The sequence below is a fragment of the Ciona intestinalis genome, chromosome 2, assembly GCF_000224145.3.
Source record: "Ciona intestinalis chromosome 2, KH, whole genome shotgun sequence".
In the NCBI taxonomy this organism is placed as follows: domain Eukaryota; kingdom Metazoa; phylum Chordata; class Ascidiacea; order Phlebobranchia; family Cionidae; genus Ciona; species Ciona intestinalis.
Genome location: NC_020167.2, coordinates 1,973,945 through 1,997,831, shown reverse-complemented (window position 1 = coordinate 1,997,831; position 23,887 = coordinate 1,973,945). Strand labels below are relative to the sequence as shown.

The following is a 23,887-nucleotide window of genomic DNA, read 5'->3' as shown; positions in this document are numbered from 1 at the left end:
AGAAATTGATGAATATAGTAATCCTAGCATCCACATGTAAATAAAAATACTATTATAATTATACCTACTGTTCAGTCATAAATAGAAAATAAAAACTATTTTGTTGGTTAATTTTGGATCGATCTCAGTTAACCGTGGTAGTAAAAGGGTTAACTACAGGTTTATTAATTAGAGCTGTGATTTCTTGCTCTCATGCATAAGTATATATATATAAGTTAGTTTTTCTTTCTCACCCTATGTATGGCCTGTGACAATATTTGTTTCTGTCAGCATTTGCTTTATGAACAGATTTATTTTATTCATAGTTTCTTGTTGTGTAATATTAAATGAATAATTCCACTAAAAATATCCTGAATCATTTTCGAACTTTTATACAAGTTTTGGTTTAAATGTTTTATTTTGCCAACTTTGCTGGCTGCTGTAATAAAATAAAAGCAGAACAAAAAGTTTTGAAACAAAATGATGAAAAACCAACAATACAAGTGGATAATATAGGGGAGTATAATAACGCCAGAGAAGGATGCAGGAACAGAGGTAGGCTGTGGGGTTTCTTGAAGAAGCAAAGTTGCACTTGGTAAAGTGGACGGTTGTGAATACAGTGATATAGCTGCAGCAAATATGATATGTACCGAGTTGTAATAAAATTAATCCACAGCTGCGAGGGGTTTATGGTTTAGTTTATATTGGTGTGTCTTTGTTTGTTGACTAGTCAGGTCCTTTTCGTCGTTTTGCGCTCTTTATTGGACCCAGGGTATGGGTTTGGGTCCTTGGGGTTGTAGCTTCGTACATAAGACTGTTTCCTCCACTTATGTGCAGGTCACTGTGAAGTTGCTCTTCAAGAGAGTAATCTGAAATATCATTGGTTGTGAATAAATAGGTGATCTTATATCTTCTTTACTTTGTGCGACAATAGAGTTTATAAACATGGGTACAGTAGCTTAATTCACCCAACTTTGTGCGATTCTTGATTTTTTATTTAACTGCTGCAGTTGGACCAGTTGAGGTTAGAATAGTTTCAGCTCGTGCAAATAACATTAAAAGCAGCATGGTCGTTATTAAAATATCATAAACATAGTATGAATGAATGTATCTTACTTTATATTTGCGTGTCCGGAAAACAACATATGCTATAACAGAGGTGTTTTGTTATACACCTCTTTCCAGCTTACGACTGTAGCTTTTTGGGCGATTGTTTTGGGTGTTTTTTTTATGTATGGCTGATAATTTAGGCAACCCATTAGTGACTACTGGGTTGGGGCAATTGTCGTTAACTGTCTTGCCCAAGAACACATACTCTTACAATGGTAGCAGCGACAAGCCTTGAACTCATTACCTCGGAGTTAAAAGCATGCGCATTAACCACTTTGCCACAGCGCTGGAAAATGGTGGATACAAAATTCTCACTTTAGATACAAAATTGACATTATGCACCATGCTGTACTATACGGGCAGCCCAATGCCGTGGATACATGAAGTGACAAATTAATTTATTTTACAACGAAATGACAATATCTATCTCACCTTATCAGCATATAAATAATCTTTTCAATGAATCAACTAAAATATTATTATTCATATTCACTTTATAACACATAAAATTTATAATTAGAAGATTAAAATTAATGCATATATATTTATAAAGGAGGAATCTGTTATGTACAATTCCAGTTGAAAGAACTATAAAAGGGGATGGCAAACGCATGTTGTTCAGCTTATAATAATTTAAATGCATGTTGTTCTGCTTATAATAATTTTGGGCTATCAAAAGAAAATAATTCAAACTAGGAATCATTTGGTTTGTAAAGCACAAAGGTTTGTAGAAGTACCATAGGCAAAGTATTACATAACGTGAATTTATTTATATCCTTAATTTAAAAATTAGTAAATTACCTATTGGGTTCTTTCTTTCATGTCGTGAGTTTTGTTGATATTGATAGTTATTTGTAGATCGTGTGTTTCTTTCATTCTGTATCATGATAATAAAGTTGGTTTCTTGATTTAATAATTATTACCAGAAGATCTTGTCTGTTACTTACCAATATTGCATGAAAACTTGCTAAAAATGACAGTTGTTATAACATGGGTGATTTTTCATACACCCCATGCCAGCTTACAAATTACAATGTATGTTACTTTATTGTAGATTATTTTTGAGGGAATTATATTTATTTTTTATGTATGGCTGATAATTTGGACAACTCATGATGACCATTGGGTTGGAGAAATTACCGTTAAGTGTCTTGCCCAGCATTTAAATATTGAACAGCTTATTAAAGCAAAAAATGTCATACAACTATAATAAAACTTTACTAAACAAGAGTGGTATAATCAACTAATACATAACAAAATTGCTTCAAGAATTATTGTATTTCATATGGATCAGGACATACATCCAGTTACTACAAGCGGCTTGGATTTGACTAGTATTGGCCAATTTTACCAAAATGATAAAAAAAATTCAAACAAATAGAAACAAACTAAAACCTACATTAGGAGCTATATGGGGAAACTGCTGGCTGTTGTAAGGTTGCTGGTGTTCTGAAGCAAGTAAGGATGATGGTGTGTGAACAAGTTTACGGAGCCCACGAGATGTTGAAGTGTTCGTCACTTGTCTACTGTTTGTTGCCCTGAAAGGTTTATATAACATAACAAATGAAAAAATAAGAGCTTTGGCAGTGCAAACATTTTTTTACATTTTTATTTATTTTTAGTTTTATTAAAGTGTTCAGAGTAGTTATCTGCCCCCTGCATTTTTCCTTTTATTTTTTTAGTATTATTATATAGTATTCAAAGAAGCTATTTTTTATTTTTACCACAAATAAAATTAAAACATTAAAAATTCTGCATTCCGTGAGCATTTCTGTTCATATTTAGTTTAGCATTACAACACAAAAAGAAAATATGCAACACAAAATACATTGAGAATTTGTATTAATAAATTGCATACCTGCTATCCCACAGTGCTATATGTTGTTTAACCATCCCAGGGTTGTGGATAGTAAGGTGGTCACCTTCAACTGTGCTTACCTTAATAAAGTATTAATATTATATGAGAGAGAATTGAAATTACCAAGATACTGTTTGGGTAAAAACAATGTGGTAATTTTGGTTGTATCTAACTACACAGTAATGTGTTTTAATTAAACATTTGCAACCCACTATGAGTGCATATATGGTTTAAAAGCCACATTTTAAGTAATCATTTATTTTCCCTTAGCATGTTATAGCGACTGTCCTATTTTCTGTAAATTCTTATCTCTTCTCCACTGTTAACAATATGACCTTTTTTAATCTAAGGCTAAGCGATAAATACAAATTATGTTATGGTTTAATTGAAGCTGTTTTATGCAGGAAATTTTAGTTATAGTCAGTTCACAGTTACAACGATGTTAGAACTCTGTGTAATTGACAAAAACATGAATATGATAAATACTAGACACAACATAAATACCTTATTTCTTCTTCCTTTTTTCTTTTTCTTCAAAATACTTTGAATAGCGTTTCTGTTAGTTGAAGTATTGGGTTCACGCCATGAGTTGTCACTGGAAACAAACAAAAAACAAATTATTGTAAAGATAATAATGTGCATTTTGGCAAGCTTCTTTGCTCAATTTGCAGTTAATTGCTTGATTCCTACAAGTAAATTTGGTTTTATTACTTTTTAATGCTTTATTTTTTAATACTTTATTTATTCAGCTTTAGCAAATATGGAAGTTACATTAAGTATTGCAACAACACCGAGGCTAACTACAATGCAACTTATATAGAAACAGCTTACATGGAATCGTGTGAAGTTTGTTCTTCTATTTGAAACTGATGTAGACGAGAGTAAGCTCTTGCAATGTGAGGGTTTGTGATTGAAGGACTGTTATCATGCTCGCTGTCGAGATTCGAATCTGTAACGGAAACACAACGTATGTTAGGAGAATTGGTTGGTAAATGGAGAAACGAAATTATTGGTTTAATAAACTTGAAACTGTGATAGTGAAGTAAACAGATAGATTATGACAAATTAATAGGTGTTGTGTTTGTAAAACACTCCGTAAGGCTATGACAAAGGTAAACACAGATATATATCATGCAGATAAACATGGAAAATGACTCAGAACTCTGTGGGGGTGAGATCCCCCGAAGACGCACACCATGGGACTTGAACCAGGGTTGACCCATAAATAGGAACATAAATCAAAAGAGAAAATTACCATAATAATGACTTTTCACACGTCGGTCCCTCGACACTTTACTTGACTTTGAACTAGACTGCCCGACACCGGAGCATGATGTCATCCCTGTCAGGTCCGAGTGTTGCTGTGCATGATGGGTAATCCCACCTTCTGCAACTGTGGACATGCACGGTTGCAGAAACCGATTGCTGTTTGTATCGTTACCCTGGTAACGCTGTCTGCCGCTGCCAATGCTAGAAGTTGATTGGTTCGAATCAAGCGACTCATGGCGTTGGACTCCTTATCAGAAAAGTAAATATTAGTTCAACAATGTTTAGGTCGTGGTGCAAATTAATTGAGGTTGTGTAACTTACTGCTTCCCTTTTTTCCAAATAAACTTGATTTTATTCTTTTTAGTTCCTTTTTATAATCTGCAAGGTCTGACACATTGTTCTGAAAAGTGTTGAAGGTATTGGTTAGGTAATGTTGTTGAGGTATGATGTTAAAATAACTAAAAATCTCTTATAATGGTGAACATGTCTATTACAATGTTTTACATAAAAGTTTTTTAACTGGGGATTATCGCAAGTTTAACACAATGTTCAACATGTATGTGTTATGTAGTTTAAAAAGAAGTAAGAAATTACAAGTTACATTTTTCACCAAATAGTATATGCCAATACACATACACAAAAATCGAAAAAAATTAATAAATAAGTATGTTTTACATGTTTAAAACTTTAGAAAGCCTTCCCAAAAGCTATAGAATTTTACAAATCTATAAAATAAGTTCACCTTGTTTTCATAACTTTCATCCACAGGCATAGATGTCATGAAGCTCTTTACACTGTTTACTACTCCTTTGGATGTTGGATATTCTCCTCCGGACTTCTGCTGATCACTATGTTCATCTTTATGATGCGAGTCTCTTGTATGTCCCGATCTTTCACCAATTCTTGATTTAGAGGGCTGAGAAAACAGGTAATTGAAATTTTGATGAAATTAATTTGGATCAAATGTCTATAAAGCTATGTATTATTTAAATTGAAATTACGTATTTTATTTGTGTGGATAACTGGTAAGGTATAATAAACAAATTGGCTAACATCGTTATATAATAGGGTCATCGTCATGTTAGCAAACAAAAAAAGTTTTCTTTTTTGTTATAACTTCATCATTTAGTTAAAACGCTCAGGACTATACATTTTGAAATTTAATTATGTTATAAAGTTTTTTTTTGTATAAAATTTATTTAGGTTTTACTAAAAGTAACTAAAAAAATAAAAGAAAACATAAAGAATTACCTTCATAACATGAGTTGTTCGTTCGTCCACAGTGTTGTTGCTTTGTGAAGCTGGGAAGGAAAACAATGGTGATTTAAAGAGTTTAAGGGGAACATGAGCAAAAATCTATGAAAAGCTTTGCTCTCAATGTTACCTTTAAAATTTATAGTTGGGACATGCAGAGTCGTTGCAATTGCTGTCCGAACATTTGTGTCCACGGTTGATATCTTGCTTTCGTCAGATTGGAAGTTATGATAGTTTTGAGGAGGACTAAGCTCTTCCGACTGCTCTACGATGTTGACAGAAGATTTAGACGGCTGTGCATTCTTCAAGTCCGGAGGAGAGCAGTGTCCGGGAGCTTCTTCTACAACCTCTCGATGATGAGCAAAAGAGGACCTACAGTCTCGGTATAAGTTCTCTTTGTTTTCTCGTTTCATAGATTTCTTCTCACTTGTCTCTTCTTTAGTTGCTCCATGTTTAAAACGATGGCTACCTTTTCTCTGGAACGCAGATTGATTTTCCTTTGCTGGATCGACAGGATGTGGGGATTTATGGCGAACACTGTTTCGTTTCACAAACATTCCTTCAACATTCTCCTCTTGAACTTCTTTTGCTTCTGGACTACTTAATATCTCTTCAGCAGAACTATTGTTCTTCGGTGCCCATCCGATGTTGCTTGGTGTGACTTTCGGCGTTGAGTCAGCATTATTACGTTTCGGTGACTCGTCAATTTCCTTATCAGGGGAAGTCCCGTTTATGCTTCTAAACCTGGGAAGTTCATCTGGTGATTTTGACTTTGGTTCCACTTTGTCTTTCAGCAAATGCATGAGTTTGTTACTTTTCTTTCCACGTTTTGTTGCAGCAAGATTGGCTTCATAAGTGTCATTCAATTTATCATTTCTTCCCGCTGTGTTGTTGGGTTGGTAAGTAAGCAGATCAACATTGGAAGGCACTTGTGATATGTTGTAGTTGTCAATTTCATCTCCGCCATTTTTCCCCTTTTTTCCCTTCACCGAACCTAATAATAGATAATTATCAACAAAAAAACTACAATTATTTTACATATAAACAGTTGCGCTACACAAAAATGAAGCTTCTTATAAAGAATGACTAAAACTGCTTGAAGCAACTTGGTAATTCATTTTCTTAGTACCAGACCTGATAAAATATCTACATGCTACTAAACTTGAAGTATATATATAGTTTTATTCGCAATAAATGTTCACATACCTTTTGCTGACTTTGGTCTTATACTTCCAGGTTTGGTTGCTTCACGAAAGTAATCAAGATTCTTGTCCTTTAAACGCTCGGTCTGTGTTAAATTAATATAATGTAAGTCATGAATATTCTAGTAGAGCACTTTACAAACATTTATTCAAACGAGCTTTACTCTATTTTGCAAGTTCTTGTTTTGTAAAAATATTTGATACTTAACAAAAAAGTTTTTAAACCTGCATTATTTTTATCCTTTATTACTTATTACATCCCTACAAAAAAAATAAAATAAATATTAATTTTGTGGTTCTGTATTATTACTTGGCATTTACAAAGGACTCCTTTGAAACTATTTTTTTCTTGCATAGGTATATAACATATTGGGAAGTCACTTAATTTGGAACTACTACACCTATATTTAAGTCTGTCAGAAATAGAAAAAATAGAAATTTTTATTGAAAAATTTATTAAAAAATGGAAATTATAACATAAATGTAAAAGAAAACTTGTCCCCAATTACAGTCCTATGAAAAACTTTTAAAAGTATGTTTTTATGTATGTCAAAAATGGAAAAAATAGAAATTTCTTGTCCCCTAAAATCCTATGAAAATCTTTTAAAAACATACTTATAAATACACATGTGGAATAACTAGTCTTTGCATTAGACTTAGGCTAACCTGAAAGGCGTTATGTTCAAGACATTGTTGTGTTGTAATTCTTTTTGTTGGATCCATCACCAAAGTACTTGACATAAAACTCAGCATGAGCCCATTGATTGTTCCACAGTATCTTCGTTGTAAAGTGATAGGTTGGAAGTGTGTGGGGAACTAAAATGAACATTGACTTTACTTTTGAACAACAGTGACAAACAAAAAACTAGAAAACAGTGATTTTAGGTGATTTAATGAGAGCGACTATTTACCCAGGTAAATACTATTTTTACCTATCTGACTTAATCGAGAAAGAAAATTTCTGACTATGATCATTTCAATCTAAATGAAACATTTTTAAACAATGTTTACCAAATCACCCCATTATTAGGTTAGAAACACTTTGAATGTTCCAATTTAAAGCATTTATTAACTTAGCAAGATTAATAATGGGCCACCACTAGTCAATTTCCCATGTCATACCCCATTGTTGGATCTTACCAAAATAGAATAAAACAAAATGATTTTGTATATAAAATATGACTGCCACAAATATGTTTTAAGAAACAATATCATCCCTTGTTCTGAATGACAAATCTTCAATCTAAATTACCAAGCATTACCTTCAAACCAGCAAAACGATGATTTGTAAAAAGAATTTTCATCTGACAAGGTGGAAGACTCCCCAACATTTTCTGGATCGTGAAAAGTTGATCAATTTCACTTTCACCGGGAAATAAAGGCTGACCATCACTCAGCTCTCCCAATATACATCCTATTGACCAGACATCAACCCCTTTGTCATATTTTACTCTGTAAATAAGTAATGTAAGAATTATATGTTTAAGTATAAAGTGATACAATGAATGTTGAATATATGTTTGCTCTTTTAGTTAATTTTTCCCGAACTAATTTTGTTACGTCTTTAGAACATTTTTCCTGGATGTATGCGTTTATGCTTTGTCAGAAATTAATCCATTTTTAAAAACTGTATATAGTAGGGTTGGGTCAGATAGGACACCTTAAAGTGTCACATTAATAAACTATCCCATTCAAATAGAAATACCTAAAAAGAATTCATTTAATTATTATACTAAAAAAACAAATAGATTACCCAAGCAACAATTCTGGTGAACGATACCATCTAGTGGCCACATAATCAGTGTATGCCGAATTACGACTCGACAACGACACTGGTCGTGCAAATCCAAAATCGCAAAGCTTTAAGACATCATGAGAACTTATTAAAAGATTTTCTGGTTTGATATCTCTGTGAATTACATCATTTGCATGACACCAGTGCACTGCTTTGATTAGTTGGTAGATGTAACTTCTGCAATTTAAATAAAAAATAAATTTGTTTTATTTCATTGAAAATACTGTTTAAATAATAAATGTTTATGTGAAGTGCTTTATTGTACCAGGAATCCAAAGATTCTAATTTCTGTTTCTGTGAAACTTTATAGCCAGCTATGTAAACTTATCTCTACCAGAAGGGTCTTTAAGTTTCAAGCACTTAAATAGCAAGTTCAGACATGGTGCTTAATGAATTGAAATTTTAATAAACACAAACAAAAGGTCAGCCATTTATTGCGATGAGAGCCAGAACTCTGACAGTCGTGACAGATATTACTGTTTTTCTTACATTTTTACCAATCTTTGTTCTGTGTATGCTATCTATTGGCGTGGCAACCTTACACACTTAATACGCAAGTATGTATGCTTGAATACACAGAACATAGACACGCACTGTTTGCACGAAAACCCGCACAAAAGAAAATGTCTTTGTTATGTTAGAGTCAATACACACCCGTAGTGAAGAAGACATGCTTTACATTGGTTTGTTTGACAATCAGAAATAGTTTAACGGCTGAGTAAATCAGTTTTAGGTTCAACAAGCTTTAGCAAACACCAGTACGTGCATACCTAGTGACGCTGGTGACGTTTCATTAACAACACACACAAAATAAGAAACCTAATTTGGTTGGAAGCTTTAGTAACAGTTTGAAGTGAAAGTAAACTCTGTTATCAAGATAACTCTATTTTCATACGGCTTTATTAAACCAAACATTTAATAAGTGCCTTAGTTAAGTGGTTGGGAGCCTGCATCCTAATCAAAAGATACTGGATTCAATGCTATGTGCTGCTACCATTGTGGAAGTGTGTCTTTGGAAAATTACTTAACAAAATAAATTGTCTATAAAAAGGAATATATAAAAAAAAGTCCCATACATTGTAAATCATCAGCAGGTATGAGGTTTTAAAATTAGACACCTGTGTTCGATTTTGGTTGCCCGCGAAACGAGATAAATAAACAAAGTTATTTCAAATCAAAAACCTTACCTCACTTTCTCAGCAGGAACACCATTCGGTTTTTCCTCAAGTAGTTCAAGCATGTTCTGAATAAAACAGCTTATATTACATTTCTATATAACAACGATACATGGGAGTGATATAAAATAATTCCTATGAAATTGAGGTAAAATGTTAAACATTGGTAGTACAAACATACCAAAACAATTCATGATCAAGACACACGGCATGACTTAAATTCAATCATTAAAATACCAGCCTTTTATACTGGAATATAAAATAACATGGAGTGTGGATTTTAATTAACATGGAGTGTGGATTTTAATAACATTAAATAAAACTTCGTTTTTGCTGCCCTTTTAAAATCAAAGCATCTTTAAGTAACCTTTTCAACATATTCAAACACGAGATATAATTTTCCTCTCCGCCGAAAAGCTTCTTTTAAGTCAACAATGTTTTCCTGTTTGAGTGTTTTGAGCATCTTAAGCTCACGTAATGTTGTCCTTTGTACATCTTCGTTATCTAAATATAAAACATGGTAAGTTTATTTGATGCTGCAGAGATGTATGTGTGTTGGTACATAAAGCAAATACACAGCACCACCCATGTGTGTATAGGTAATTCTATTGGGAAATGTTTCTGCAAAAACCTACCTTCTTTGTCTTTAAACTTTTTAACTGCAACGATTTCTTGGGTTTCCTAAATGTAAGAATTGTTCATAAAAATGTGTCATATGAATATGTTGAATTATTTTATGTAAAATGGCAACTGTGTTACTTTAAATACACTTTAAGTTCTAATATGTATATCAGGATTTTAAAGTAAAGGAAGGAGTAAGTCTGTGACAAACGCCCAGACAATACTACCACTACTGTGTTGGTTAACTTATATTACTAATCAGGCACCATTGTAGGCCAACATTAATATCAGTTTTGTGTTTATAGCTTCAATATTGACTGCTGGAGGTGCTTGTCAGTAAAAAGGGCTGACAAAGACGACCCGCAACACACATTCTACAAGTGGCATTGTCATTTATGACAAAGGGAAATGACAAAGGGGCTTAAGCCAACAAGACGAGTGTATCCATTGAGTGGAAGCCAAGCACACATAAGCTTAATGGTGGCCGAATACCGAAGATGCTTTAAAGTATTCGGTTGCTTTAAATGTCTCACTGCAGCAACTTTGATCAAACTTTATTGTAAACTGAGTTACTTTTTAAAAATAATTTGTTTTATTTATTTAGGGATAAATTTCTTAAGACAAATATTTTAGACATAAATTACAAGACATTTAGCATAAACTTACCTTGTGCCTGCATTTTAAAACCACTCCATATGCACCTGTTAAATTTTAAAGGTTTTTAGACTTGTACTGTTTTACAAATTACCCGTAAAAAATGCCACCATCTGCTTTGTATCATTCATATAAAATACATTATGCATAAAACTAGCCATTGGATGATGGTCTACATACATATATAATTAGCTTATTTGTTTTGCTTTTTCAATTGTTATTAAATACGTAATGTGTTTTTATTTTAAATAAAAATAGGCCATTATTTGAAGATTTAAATAGTTTTTGTAGCATTATTCTGTATAACCATGAAAAGTGTAGGGTATTTGTATTTTAAACAGAGCGTCTTTCCTTGTCCTTACAAAACATCTTAAATTATTGATCAGTGATATGAAAGATTAAGTCTCACCTTCTCCAACTACTCCAAGAACATCGTATTTGTTCATCGAAGATGTATTTGACAAATCATGCACCACCATTGACAAATTATTATAATAGGAAATTTCTTTTAGTTTCACTTCTGAAAGTCTCCATGTGTTATAATGTATATCTCATGTATTTAAAAACTGAGTTTATCAATTTCAACATTTCACCTGGACAAACTTGTAAACGGATCAGAAAAAAATATTACAACAAATAATTTCATAAAAGGACTGGATATTGCAAACAAATAACTGTTTTGCGCTTGCCTATGTTTACTTTTAAATTGCATACTACTTCCAAACCTCTTATTGGGTACACAGCTATTTGAATGGGCTAAAATAAATAAACGCCTGCGTAAATAATAAATATTGGCTCGGGTATTTATAAGTTCATGTTGAAACTGCGAAACGTCAAAGAAATCGCGATTTTTACGTCAAAATAAAACTGTGTTAGCAACTTGGCAACAAGGAACGCTACTTGTTAGCACCACCTAACGACAAAAAAACGATGGATGTTTCCATCACTTGTTGTTGTTTAATGGGGACGTATATGTTCTTACAACTTTTTTGTCGTACATTTTGTTTTGTCTGTTTTGTCAAAATTTGATTTTTTTAAGTTTTGACTGAAAGCGGCAGTGGGTTTATCCTGTTGCAAGCAATGCCATTTCAGCCAGGCGGACTCTAATTAGACTACAGCTTTGCAATCTTGTTTTTATTGCGGTTTGTTCAAAGGTATGCGCGATACATGTATTCCACTCGACATGACGTATAAGGACGAAATCACGGAACGAAAATCGCACCGATTCTCAGGCATGTTAATCTAGTAACGAAGTAAACGCAAAACAAGACAATTTTATCTTAAACAGTGCAAGTGCGCTAAACATTGCAATAAATTTTAGGGAGCTTTGTGTTCTGTTGACTCCTCCACTGTCGTGTAGAACCACGGCCGGCTTTCGCTGCTGGACACCATACCGGTTGTATGAGATGAATACCAAGATTGAATTCATCTGCAGGCACACGATGCAGCAACCATGTCCTTGTATCGTCTCAGGACAACATAATCATTGTGGTCAAAGTATAACAGATTTATATCGTACAGTTTGTCGGGTGTGCAGCAAGGCATGTCCACAGGCTGTCCCCCAAGACCGAGAGTATGCATGATGCTTTGTACCGTCGCGTGGTTGCTTGGTTTCAAATTCTGACTTATTGGAAAGGAACACTTTCCTCGGCAGTGGTATGCGTTGTAACCTTGAGGGTGAATAATCCAACCTGACCAACCCATTTCTTCAAAGTCGACATATAAAGGGTAACGACGGCAATGTCGACTTGCCGATGCTTCAGTGGAAAGACTTGAAAACGAAGGGAAATGTGCAGATGACGTACTAACTGGATGGCGAGAATGCGAAGTTTCTGCCGCTGGTTTGGTGCTGCCATCAGATGCATAATCAAGATCATATGTCTCCCATATATTGGAATCATATTCTTGCCCTTGAAATTGATCATCTGTATATATGGTTTCTGTGTCGTGATTGCCGTTATTCTTTTTGGACAATGTGGTTGTGTTTTTTGTTTGGTGATGTACATATTCGACAAAGCTAGAATCTTCGGTACTTTTCACATTTGTTTCTTCCTGGTGCTTATGTTTCGAATTTTGACGGTTTTTGCTTTTTCGTGAATTCTTTTTCTGTCTTCTATTCTCATTTCTTAGCGACCTTCGAGGTCTTGAAGTTTGAATGTCGGCAATTGTTGCTGATATGTGGTGTTTTTGATTGCTTATCGTTGCCATTTTTGCATTGTGTAGAACTTGCATTGCTTCTGCAAAAGTAGAAAGTAAAGATTATTATTCAATAAATCAGAAACACTTAATAACGGCAGAATTAGCAAACGATGTGATTTTAACAGTGCTGGAGCATATTAACTGTGGCATAATGTAGCAACTTGGTTGTTGAAGAACAATTTTTAATTTATCAACATAAAATGTTTCACTCGGTATATAAATCCCGGTGCGTCGCAATGTACGTACTTGCTTTCTTAGCTTTGTGGATGTTGTTTCTGCTGTCGTTTGTGAAGAGTATTAGAATTGGGGATTTTCCTTTCAACCCTCTTCGCTGAACGACCACCTCGCCATTATCAGTTGTGCATTCAACAAGAATGCCTAAATTGTCATCTTTCCGGCTATTCCAAGTTTCAACCTAAAAATTAAACCAAGTAAAATATAGCAAACACAGATTATATAATTATTATAAATATGTCATCCCGCGCAACTAACAGTTCAAAACTTTCAATCGTCAGTGTTGGAGAATGTGACCGATAAATAAGCTAGATCAATAAAAGTTAAAAAATATTTAGCCAACTTACGGAGGTAAGAAGAGGAAATATCTGCCACCCTAATAATCGGGCTGGAAGGCGCCTTCCTGCAACGAGTGTTTTCTGTATTTCTCCGTCTCCGTCCGACAATATCTATAGCAACATATTTTGTTCAAAAGTTTTCTTTCCCATTCTTTAACTTGGATGACTGATTAATTGATTGAATAAATGAAGCTTATTAATGCTTGCGTGACTAGGCAACGACATTACACCGGTATTCTGTTCCATGCACCTCGTGCCCGCTATGGAGTTACCATGAATGTGACTTTGTGGTTCATTTGTATTTGGAGGCGACATCTCTTAAAGTATGGCTTTTAATATATAAAACAGGAACTAACCTGATAAATTTTAATCATGTAGTTGCTGGTCCTGCTGGAAGAAACTGAACGCGTTGGAGGTTTTTCAAAGTAAAGATGAAGTTCCGCATCCAAAACCACCTCGTGTTCACCCACTGCTTGCAAATCAAAACGACATCGACCTGGGCACCTCGAGTCTGATAAAAGAAATATAAGTGTCAAGTTATTACTGAATCTGTCTATTCGGGCCACAATTAAGACACGTATTGTCCATGGATCACATGATGGATACAAATTGTAAGATATAATACCTATGTTGGGAATGCTTCTGACGGTGTCTGCATCCAACAGATCCGGGGCCCGCGTCACACCATCTTGATCTGCAATAGCATTATAAAGATCCACCATGTACTTGGGCGGTTTCTTGATTTGTTGGATAGAGTTGGCATTATCCGGAGCCTGGAAATGTCATATTTAGAATGATAGATACTTCTTATATTGCGTTTAATGTTGGATGAGTTACAAATAAATAAACCACAAACCTGTAAACCGAACATGTTGAGAAACTCATGTATCGCGTCATCTTTAACATTTTCTGGCAAGTTCTTCATTGCGTTTTTCAGCTTAGTTGCCATGCTTCCATCGGCGGATTTTATATCTGAGCTTTGGTGGAAGAATGGATTTGAGAATCTTCTGCTGACCACTTCAGTTGTGCGTTTCTGCTTTCTGTAGCGAGGCTTTGCGGCAATCATGCAAACCACCATCATTAACGTATAAGTTATCTGCCTAAGATACATCTTCTATTGTTTTTGGTATCGTGTAGTTTGCTTTCTATATATCTGTTTCCTGAGATGTCAAACTCAATGTGAGTGTCCAAATTCTTCTGCTCCGCTTATCTACTGTGCTGTCGGTGAAGTCCTGTCACTTAAATCGGACCGATCATTCAATCACCCGCTGATATTTGATCTCCGGATGTACGAAAATTCGCAAACATACGACGAGCGTCGACCGAGAGAACGAGCAGCGCAGCAGTTGTCCGTAAACCGTAGATAACACGTTATCAGTGTTGCGGTGGTAAGCACTCTAGGGGTCCTCAAAAACCAAACCAGTCGACCATACACCTGCACTCAGAAAGCTCTGGCGAAAATGCGATCGAAAAGTTGAATCGGTAAGTGCACTTTTCTCGAAGAAAGAAGGGAGAGAATCTTTCCTTGATCATGTTTGATGAGTAATCCAACCTGGTTGGCAGCTGGCCGAAGATCGAACCGGGTGCACAAATTACACGGCCGATTCACACCTCAAGCAGCAAACAATAACAGCTTGCGGCCTTTTTCGACGGATTACAAGCGCAAGCCAATTAACTCCGATAACCACGTCGAGAAAGGTAATTTGCACGTATCATTCTGTACCGAAAGGTAATTTGTGTCTCTTTCCTAATTAATTCGTCTTGGTCTAAGATGCAACCGCATCAAAATGCACGCAATCCACGCGAGCATCATGCGTGACAATACTAATTATACAAAGCCCAATTCAATTGTTGCATTTTTTCATTAATGAAGTTTAAGTATTTCTTATTTTTACATTTTTAATATTAAAATTGGTTAAATCGTTTTAGTGAAAGCAAAAATGTTTCTGTCGTTTCCTTTCAGATGTAATAAAATGCATTGCATCATTTTCGGTTTCGTTTCTAAGTGAAATGATTTTGAAATAGACTGCGCAGCAGGCAGATATATTCTTTTTTTTCCGAATTGTTTTTATTCCCGTAGGTTGTTTAAATTTAACTATTTGTATATTTAAAAAAATAAAATAAACAATAAACTATAAGATTCTTTACATAATGCTTAGATATAAACAAGGCGTAAGCAGGTGTAAAATTTTGCCACCCGGAGGGAACATTCGGGTTGCCGTGGACCGGTAGTCGACGTCAACACAACGTAACAATCTAATTGTTACGTTGACATCCCACACCTGGTGCTGCACTCGAAAAATAGGCGCCGGTGTAAATGGGTCTTGAATACAAAATAGAATAATAAGAAACTGAACGCAATCCTGGAATCAAAACACTTGAGCTCGGAGTGCCAGGCAGTTTCTAAAATGCCCATTTGCATTGTCTCGGTGTCGGCGCGCTGATCAGCTTTTAAGAAAACAGATCGATTGCTTGGAGAGCGAAGGAAAATAGCACACGGTGATTTGTAGCTAAGTATGTATTGAAACAAAATGTGAAGTTGCTCGATTATGCTTAATGGTGCAGTTATTTTACAAAATCACAGTAACTATACTGTGTTTTATAAACATGACTGGTGGTACACGGCTACAAAAAAGTGACAAGGCACAAAACGCTGCAAAATGGAACCACAAGTTCGACCCAACCGTTTCATCCCTGGCCTCACTTCCTTTCTACGATTAATGACGTATTGATGACGTCAGTGCAAAACTTCTCATGTGCAACCGCAGCGTCTGATTTGAGCAACGTGTTCCACTTCTCCACTTCGCCCCACATATGTGATGTCATTAACACGGGTGGGTGCACACGTGACGTCAGCCGTCTCCAAAGACATGAGGCACTTGGTGTCGCCAGTGTGCTGATTCCTTTTATTAGATCTAACAACGCATCGTTCAATGGGGCCACAGGTACCAACACACCTTCCAACGTCGATTACCTAAAGGAAAAATACGTTTAACTACATATATACGTTGGTATCACCTCCGTGTCGCATTACTTATCTACGTAAAGTAACTTTACAATCACTTATAACGCGGAAAATTAAAACTTACCTTTGTTCTAAAAGTGTATTCGCCGGTGCTTTTATTTTCAGCTCTTTCAGTTACAGCCACGTTAAAATGTTGCCTGTAACAAGTGGGTTGGCAGTTGCATTCAGCAATCGTATGGACTGTTATCATCCCATTTGGACCAAGAATTGGTCTGGAAGCGGTGCGTGTTGGTCTACAACCTTTTCCACCTGAAAGTATAACGTTACAGCTTAATAAAATCAAATACTAACAATTTAAAATTCAATGACTGGAAAATCATGTTATCTCTGTAAAGATAATTTCTAAGCTGTTATTAACGGTTTATAGTTTGTATTATATAATTTGCAACTCACTTTTCTCTTTTCGGCAACCCCCGGCACATTGTCCAACATCCACCGTGGCTTCGAACCCAGTGCCAGCGAAGAATCTTTTCATCTTCGGAATTCTTTCGCATCTTTTCGGAGTTTTTCGGCAAGAACATTCGTCAATGACGTCATAATACTTGGGGCCGCGATCAAAGGCGACCGCCTCAACATGTACGACCGATGGCTGACATTCTCCCCTGTGGTGGGTATGTGTCCGGCAAGTCAGCGATTCAGCAGAGTTATCCTACAAACGTCAATAGAAGTTTTAATTCCTGCTCGTTTTTTTGTTTTTTTATACATTTTTTTGTTCAACAAAACTAATAAGGTTTTTGTACTATCACAAAATATCTACCTTTCGCTCTCGGATTCTTGCAAGAACACTGATGTAACTGCTGCTCCGGAGGACGTCGGAATTTTCACAGGAGGCGCTACAGCGCCCAACATCCAATTGCAACGGTCGCCCAGTTATATCTAAAAAATATTTCAAATATTAAAAAACATAAGGAAAACATCAGCCTATGTTAAATAATATATAGTGATTCATCACACACTACAATGATGAATAACTCACCGTATCCAATGTTATATGTATGTGGTAATCTTCTGCAACAATTTGACCGGGGTGTCTGTTTAGCTGAAAAATAAATGATATTTATATTATTGTCAATGCACGCAAACCGTTAGCTCGAAAAAATGTAGGTTTAAAAAACTCACCGGCTACTAGATACAGGAAAAAGCATGGAAAGAATGCGAATAACTTCATAATCATACTGATGAATATAATCCGTCGGCTTATCTGTAGAATATTACTATTTCAAAACTGTACTTTACGAACTTGCTGCACTTGTTGTAACTGAAAGTTTCTCATACTAATCTATGGGCGTTCTGTGTTCACCTTTTAAGCTGGATCTTTTTTCACCGGAGACCCAAGTAGCAGACAGAACGGCAACAACTTTAGGTCGCCAGGCGTCCGCCTCATCGTGCTGGTAACAAAAGCAGACACGGCCAGCCAGTGCGACCCGATACTTACGAGGAGCATTAGCGACAATCAACAGACTTTTGCTTGTCAACGGCCGTTGAGGACTCTGTCGCGCGCTCATGTCGCCTTCTCTAATTACCCGTACGTCGCCATGGGGTTGGCCGCGGTTATTTTTAATGATGTCACTGCGGCTCGTCTGGCATGGAACCGTCCAACAATAGCAGCAGCGCGCCAATGTTTATGTTCATTACTAGGATTGCTCTCGCCTTTATAAGCACCTTACAAGCTCATCAAAGTAGCCTGCTCCACTTGTTTACAATGTTTCTTTACTCGAAAACAAAGAACACATGCTCCTGCTGTACACCCATTCCTACCGCCGAGGAAAGTACGAGACAACAGCCAACCACAAAAAAATTAGCGCATTGTATCCAACATCTGTTTTATGTAAATCCGGGCTCCTGAAACTTTATACCACACACAAAGGTGTGTCATAACACAGGTTCTGGTGTATCAATGTGATTAATACGATAATAACTCATAAAACGTTTCGACATACGTTGCAGAGTTTATATTATTAATTGTTTGGCAGCAAACGGCCAAAAAAAGCAATGTGTGCCAATAACAAAAATTTCCGCATTTGTTTTTATCTTTTTCGCTTATAACTTTTTAGAAAGTAATAATCTAAAGTTTTGCTTCCAGTATCGATTGATTTGTAGAAAAATATCTCTGGTGTATTGGTAGGTGCACAACTGTTAGTGGTTCTATACAAACTAACTGTTTTAAAAGTATTTTTCCACAACTGAGATTAGTTGATTTCATAAGAACATCGGGTTTGGTAATGTAGGATCGATGATCTCGACAAATGGGACGGAAAATGAGAATGAAAAGGTGTCCTATTTTACCCCATCTACTGTCAGTTGTTCTTGGCAAAAATTCAAAATACAAGATTTAGTGCGCGTGCGCCAAAATATTCTCTAATTTGACATTTGTTTATACTACAAGTCGGTTTTGGTAAACAGTACACACACATTTCGTAATTCCTAATATAGACAATTAGGACCCTGGGTGACGTTTCATACACTGACATAATGTTCAAAATCAAAGCATGTGAAAAATCTGTTTTTGAATATTTTTGCCACGAAGTCTGTTTTTGAATATTTTTGCCACGACGTTTACAAGATCTAATACGGCCGGTAAATTTGATTACTACTTTCCTACGAAAAAACTAATACCCCGAAATTGATTGGGATACCTTATAGATAAATAGATAAGCATACATTATACGTACACTTAATATTCGTACATCCCTAAACATATTTCTCTACATAGTTTCACCACTAAGTGGCGTGGTTTCATTCGTGGGCTGTAAACCAAAACGTCTCGGTTCCTAATTCTTCCAAAACAGTAGTAGCTAATATATGCATTAGCAAATAATTAAAGCAAATATGTTAGTGGTGTGTCACTAATTATGATCACGATTATTAACGCCCGGCGCCGTGGCAAGGTGGTTAGCTTGCCTGTCCCCAACGCCGAGGTAATGGATTCGAGGTTCGCCGCTGCTACCAATGTGGGCGTATGTGTCCTTGGCAAGAAATTTAACGGTAATTGCTCCAACCCAGTGGTCACTGATGGGTTGTACAAATTATCAGCCATATATAAAAATAAGCAATCACCCAGAAAGTAAAATACATGGTAACTCGTAAGCTGATCGATGAACATCCGTGTAATTATAACGACTGTGGATTTCTGGCCACTTGAGGATAAATCAAGTTACATTCGTTTATTCATTCGTGAGTTTACAACGAAAAAATGCAATTACGTCATTTTTAATTTTTATTTAGCTTTATTTCTATAATTTACTTTCGTCACGGCTTACTGAACCCACTTGTGCGTTTTTTTTCTTTGGCCTATCGATTAACCATAGTGTAAAACTCTACAGTCACGTTTGGTTCTTTATGCTACGTGAATTATGCTACGTGATTTGTATATTATTGAGTTAGTTATTGAAGATTATATTATAACATTTTTTGTTCTTATCGTTTTTTTTTGTTTTAATCATCAATTTAAAAAATCATCTTTAGTTAAAAAACACGCTCTACTTACCAGAAACACAAAGGAACGGAGCAATACAGTATAATGCAAAAACAAACGCTAAATAAAACAATAAAACGGAAAACATGTTGACTTACCACGGAAAACTTCTTTACTTCTTTAGAGTGATCATCACCTCCATCGAAAGCTGTTTAATTAACTAAATAGAAATATTAATCGTCCATTCAATCTAACATTTACAGTGATTTTTGTAACTTAACACTGCTTTATTGAACACTGAAACATTATTATATATTTTAAAATATTTTTGTCTAAAACTGTAGAGGATATTCTCTGCACTAGTAAGAAGGCCAAATGACCGAGGTAAATAAATACTGCATTACCCTCGCCTATAGCTAGATTACTTCAGATACAATTTGCCTAAGGTACGCATAAGACACACGCTTCTGTAGTAAGGCGTAAACACGTGACCGATAAGTAAGAAACAAGAGCTGACAAACAAGCTACAACCAAGAAACAAATTCGTGCTGTGGGCAAATTTTGTCGAGAATCACAATGAGACTTCAAAGAACCGTTAGGTGGCGATAAAGTTTTACATTCAAATAGCAGAAGCCTACATTCATGTCAATAGCCATTTACCCTGTGGCGGCGTAAAGTTTTGCATGAGCATCGAGCTTCGACCCTAGAACCTTCGAGACATCTACTTTGACCACTATCCCAAGTCATCGCACGTTTCGTAAGATATAAAATTGTGGCCAAAATGTTCTGGAGAATTACGCTTGCCAGGTTAAAAAGTTACGATCGCATGAGACGGTCTGCTTATTGTTATAGAAAGTTGTTTTCTTCATTATACTAAAACAGCGTCTTTATGTCAAAAGGTCCTAACCAACCTAATATTAAACTATACTTAAACATTAAATGTCCAATACTGATACTTTACAATCCTTTTCTGTGAGATATCACATTTCAAATATAAATCTATGAACTGCTATGTTTAAAACCTGCTGTTTACCCTCGACAAAGCAATAAGATGATGTTTACGATTTAAATACTATATTCTCTGTGATAACGCGATAAAGGTGAGAACAGCACTGGCGAAGGTACAACACCAGGAATAATAAGAACAAACTCAAAAGTCATAAAAAAAAGAAGTAAAACAGAATAAAGAACAACGCAAAATCTCAGTGCATCTAAAGCGGTAACGACTGGTGTATTCGGGGCTTAGGAAGCGATGCGTAGGAAAGATGCTGACCGCAAACGGCAGTGTTATTCAATGAAGTCTTGAGGTTTAGTGGGAAGTGTGTAATCGTTTACATCATGAACATTTGTATTGGTTGACGGTATGGAACGAGTATAACACCAACGCGAACCGCTCGACTCCGTGGCTCCAACTCCGACTCCAATGTTGACTGACTGCTCGCCTAAGATCGTCTCATGTCTTAGGAGGCATAACTCGAACAGAATCACGGATTCGTAGAAGCTGTTGGACCACGACGTGGCCGTACGCTTTATTGTACCACTCCGGGTTACGGCCTTTGGTGTCCACCCGACAGACGTGCGTCAACTGACATGTGAGAGGATCGTCTGTGGGCTCGATGACGTACCGAGAGGCAAGAATGACACCGCGTACATCACCAAGCATCGATGGATTGCTGGTTGATGTTTCAACGATGACCGAAGCACCGCGGGAGTTCACATTTCTTCGCCATGATCTAAAAGTAACGTAATATGAAATTATAAATTTTACCTTCCTACATGGTATGATGCGCTATATTTGCTTTAAACATGGTAATAAGTAATTAAATAAAAGATATAAAAGAAAAATCACCTTAAAACGCAGTAATCCCTCGTTGGGTGAGGACTCATTTCTGCTCTTGCGGTTTGGAAGAGTTGAGTTCTTTCATCCGGACGCTTGAGGACTTTCCACTGTATAAGGTCGTCGTCCCAAACATGCCTCTCGTGGAGGATACGCTCTAGTAATTGCTCCTCCGTCGCACCAGATACCTCAACCTGACATCGCCACAGTCGCAACGGGTTTCCATCATGCATCTAAAGATAAAAACTAAATCAATTTCTGATTTTGATGGAAAGGTACAAAAGTTATTTTGTAACGTAAGGTGTAACCGAGTTGCCGGTGTTACAGCGGCGTTACATAGGCGTATTATCCATATGAACTCACCTTTTTGCAAGATAGATCGCTTCCTGCTGAGCTGGGCACATTCTGCCAACCTCCTTTATTTTGTGAGATTCTTTGCTCTTCCCTCATAGTTTGGAGCACCGTACGGTCAACGTATGAATGATAATCCGCGTGGTTATCGCCCTCGACAACTAAATCGGAGGCAGAGTATCCGATCTCGGATGCGAGAACGTCTTCCGCCTGCTGCATCACTGACATTCGACACTGCGTCATCGCATCTTCTGGGATCTAATGATATTTTCAACATTAAACTTTGAACAAACTGTTTGTAAATATTTCATTATTTGTACTTTAAAGTTTTAACTATATTTTGCAATTTTTTATAATAACTTACCCGGAAGAGGTTTTTCACTTGGCAGATCATAAAGGCTAAACATTGGTTGGCGGCCATGTTCTCATTCATTTCCTTAATATCAGGTCTACCGAGTGATGCACCGGGGACTTTCTGTTGTTTTCGTATTCTAAAAAAACGTCGGGTTTAGCAAAAGAAGGAATGGAATTTAAGAATTAATAAAGAACAAATTGAAATTTTAAGATGTTTATGGAAAAGAGTCTTACTTTGGCGATGCAGATGTCATAGTCTTTAAGCTTCCGTATTGTTGGTGAAAGAGGGAAGGGGCGAAGCAAGTTGCAAGGTTGGTTTCGTTCATGTGATTTTCACTTGAACGAGATGCGACGTCACTGAGAAAGCATAGAAGCGTTTTCAGTGTCTCACGGGTTTCGTCAGGAAGAAGCATAGTTGCTGCTTGAAGCGTTTGGAGGCGGAGCTCTTCAGGGACATCTTTGGAAATAAACAGGTTATAGATACTGTAGGAAACGGTGGGTTTGTAATTTAATGGTAAAATACTTACATAGGAAAATTCCAACGTATGTGTCGGAAAGTTTCATCGTCATCAGTGGGTCAGGAAGCTCACGGAAATATTGCTTAACCATATCAGCAACGTCAAAAGCTGTGCAGTCGTCAAAACTGCTCAATTCGGGGTTGTTCTCGCAACTCGCACGAAGCTTCTGGATGCGAGACCGGACTCCAGGCTTGCGGAAGAGGCCCACTTGATCAAGTGCTGTTCGCCGGAGGTATGCAAGGGCGCGCTGTATGCACTGAGGTAATGGTTGGCCGAAGCGTTGCACGTTATGAAGAAGCGGAACGCCGAACACCGCCCTGTCTTTGTAGTCTGGTACTTTGATGCGGCGAATGAACCGAGGGACCGACCTGGAAGATTAAGCTGCGTTATGCTGGGTCGGTATGTTGATAAGGCCGAGCGTTAAGTGCCGCGATATGGCAAAGACAACATTAGAGTAGCTCCCGGCTTACCAGTTGAGCGAGCCTTTGTTGTTGTTTGATGCGTAACTTTCCATGAGCGCTGTCAGCTTGAGGACCGACAGCTTTCGAAGGATCATGAGTTGACCGACAGATAGATTGTGAATCTGCAGACTCTCCGAGCTCGTGCTGGCTGTGTGGTCGAGATTAAAGCTCGACCATCGTAGACGGGGTTGTCTGGAGCTGTAAAATGTAACGCGGTTAGAGTGTGCTGGGAATATTT

General features: G+C 36.5%; 4 protein-coding genes across 7 annotated transcripts in view; all 4 read right to left on the bottom strand.

The window, feature by feature from the left end:
- Positions 1-378: 378 nt before the first annotated feature.
- LOC101242942 (cyclin-dependent kinase-like 5) lies at positions 379-20,488 on the bottom strand. Its single transcript, XM_018817592.2, has 21 exons — positions 20,287-20,488; positions 11,327-11,437; positions 10,930-10,964; positions 10,278-10,323; positions 10,010-10,146; positions 9,655-9,710; positions 8,426-8,644; positions 7,935-8,124; positions 7,339-7,488; positions 6,677-6,758; positions 5,601-6,464; positions 5,468-5,517; positions 4,959-5,132; positions 4,538-4,616; positions 4,203-4,463; positions 3,779-3,896; positions 3,452-3,542; positions 2,948-3,027; positions 2,489-2,627; positions 1,891-1,966; positions 379-848 (listed from the first exon to the last, which is right to left on the bottom strand). Exons 2-21 carry the CDS (start codon positions 11,394-11,396, stop codon positions 706-708), a joined length of 3,060 nt encoding a protein of 1,019 aa, XP_018673137.1. The 5' UTR covers positions 11,397-11,437; positions 20,287-20,488; the 3' UTR covers positions 379-705.
- admp (transforming growth factor beta superfamily signaling ligand) lies at positions 12,037-15,076 on the bottom strand. The gene is given in 6 exon segments (NM_001078517.1): positions 12,037-13,154; positions 13,363-13,531; positions 13,698-13,799; positions 14,045-14,199; positions 14,314-14,461; positions 14,545-15,076. Coding segments are annotated over 6 exon segments (1,641 nt in total). The 5' UTR covers positions 14,800-15,076; the 3' UTR covers positions 12,037-12,342.
- LOC100183487 lies at positions 16,192-18,003 on the bottom strand. Its single transcript, XM_002121316.4, has 6 exons — positions 17,833-18,003; positions 17,690-17,752; positions 17,471-17,589; positions 17,107-17,362; positions 16,778-16,962; positions 16,192-16,662 (listed from the first exon to the last, which is right to left on the bottom strand). Exons 1-6 carry the CDS (start codon positions 17,885-17,887, stop codon positions 16,441-16,443), a joined length of 900 nt encoding a protein of 299 aa, XP_002121352.1. The 5' UTR covers positions 17,888-18,003; the 3' UTR covers positions 16,192-16,440.
- A 697-nt stretch (positions 20,489-21,185) lies between the features above and the next one.
- The window catches only part of LOC100179501 (rho GTPase-activating protein 7), a 44,587-nt gene continuing 41,885 nt past the window's right edge, over positions 21,186-23,887 (bottom strand). For all 4 annotated transcript variants that reach the window (XM_018817574.2, XM_026840673.1, XM_026840672.1 and 1 more), the window contains 7 exons: positions 23,659-23,847; positions 23,198-23,556; positions 22,905-23,127; positions 22,681-22,807; positions 22,329-22,574; positions 21,978-22,198; positions 21,186-21,861 (listed from right to left, as the gene is read on the bottom strand). In XM_018817574.2, coding sequence (XP_018673119.1) covers positions 21,582-21,861; positions 21,978-22,198; positions 22,329-22,574; positions 22,681-22,807; positions 22,905-23,127; positions 23,198-23,556; positions 23,659-23,847 — 1,645 coding nt within the window. In that variant the 3' untranslated portion in view covers positions 21,186-21,581. The remainder of the gene's footprint in view (positions 21,862-21,977; positions 22,199-22,328; positions 22,575-22,680; positions 22,808-22,904; positions 23,128-23,197; positions 23,557-23,658; positions 23,848-23,887) is intronic.

Bases quoted from the DNA above. Each gene is read 5' to 3' on its own strand.
- LOC100183487 (XM_002121316.4), bottom strand. From the start codon at position 17,887: ATGATTATGAAGTTATTCGCATTCTTTCCATGCTTTTTCCTGTATCTA. The intron at 17,363-17,470 runs GTAGATATTTTG...TGACGTTTGTAG, and splicing joins CAAGAATCCGAGAGCGAAAG to GATAACTCTGCTGAATCGCT. The intron at 16,963-17,106 runs GTGAGTTGCAAA...TTATACTTTCAG, and splicing joins GGGTTGCCGAAAAGAGAAAA to GTGGAAAAGGTTGTAGACCA.
- LOC101242942 (XM_018817592.2), bottom strand. From the start codon at position 11,396: ATGGTGGTGCATGATTTGTCAAATACATCTTCGATGAACAAATACGAT. The intron at 10,965-11,326 runs GTGAGACTTAAT...AAAATTTAACAG, and splicing joins TCTTGGAGTAGTTGGAGAAG to GTGCATATGGAGTGGTTTTA. The intron at 3,897-4,202 runs GTAATTTTCTCT...TTTCCGTTACAG, and splicing joins TGTGAAAAGTCATTATTATG to ATTCGAATCTCGACAGCGAG.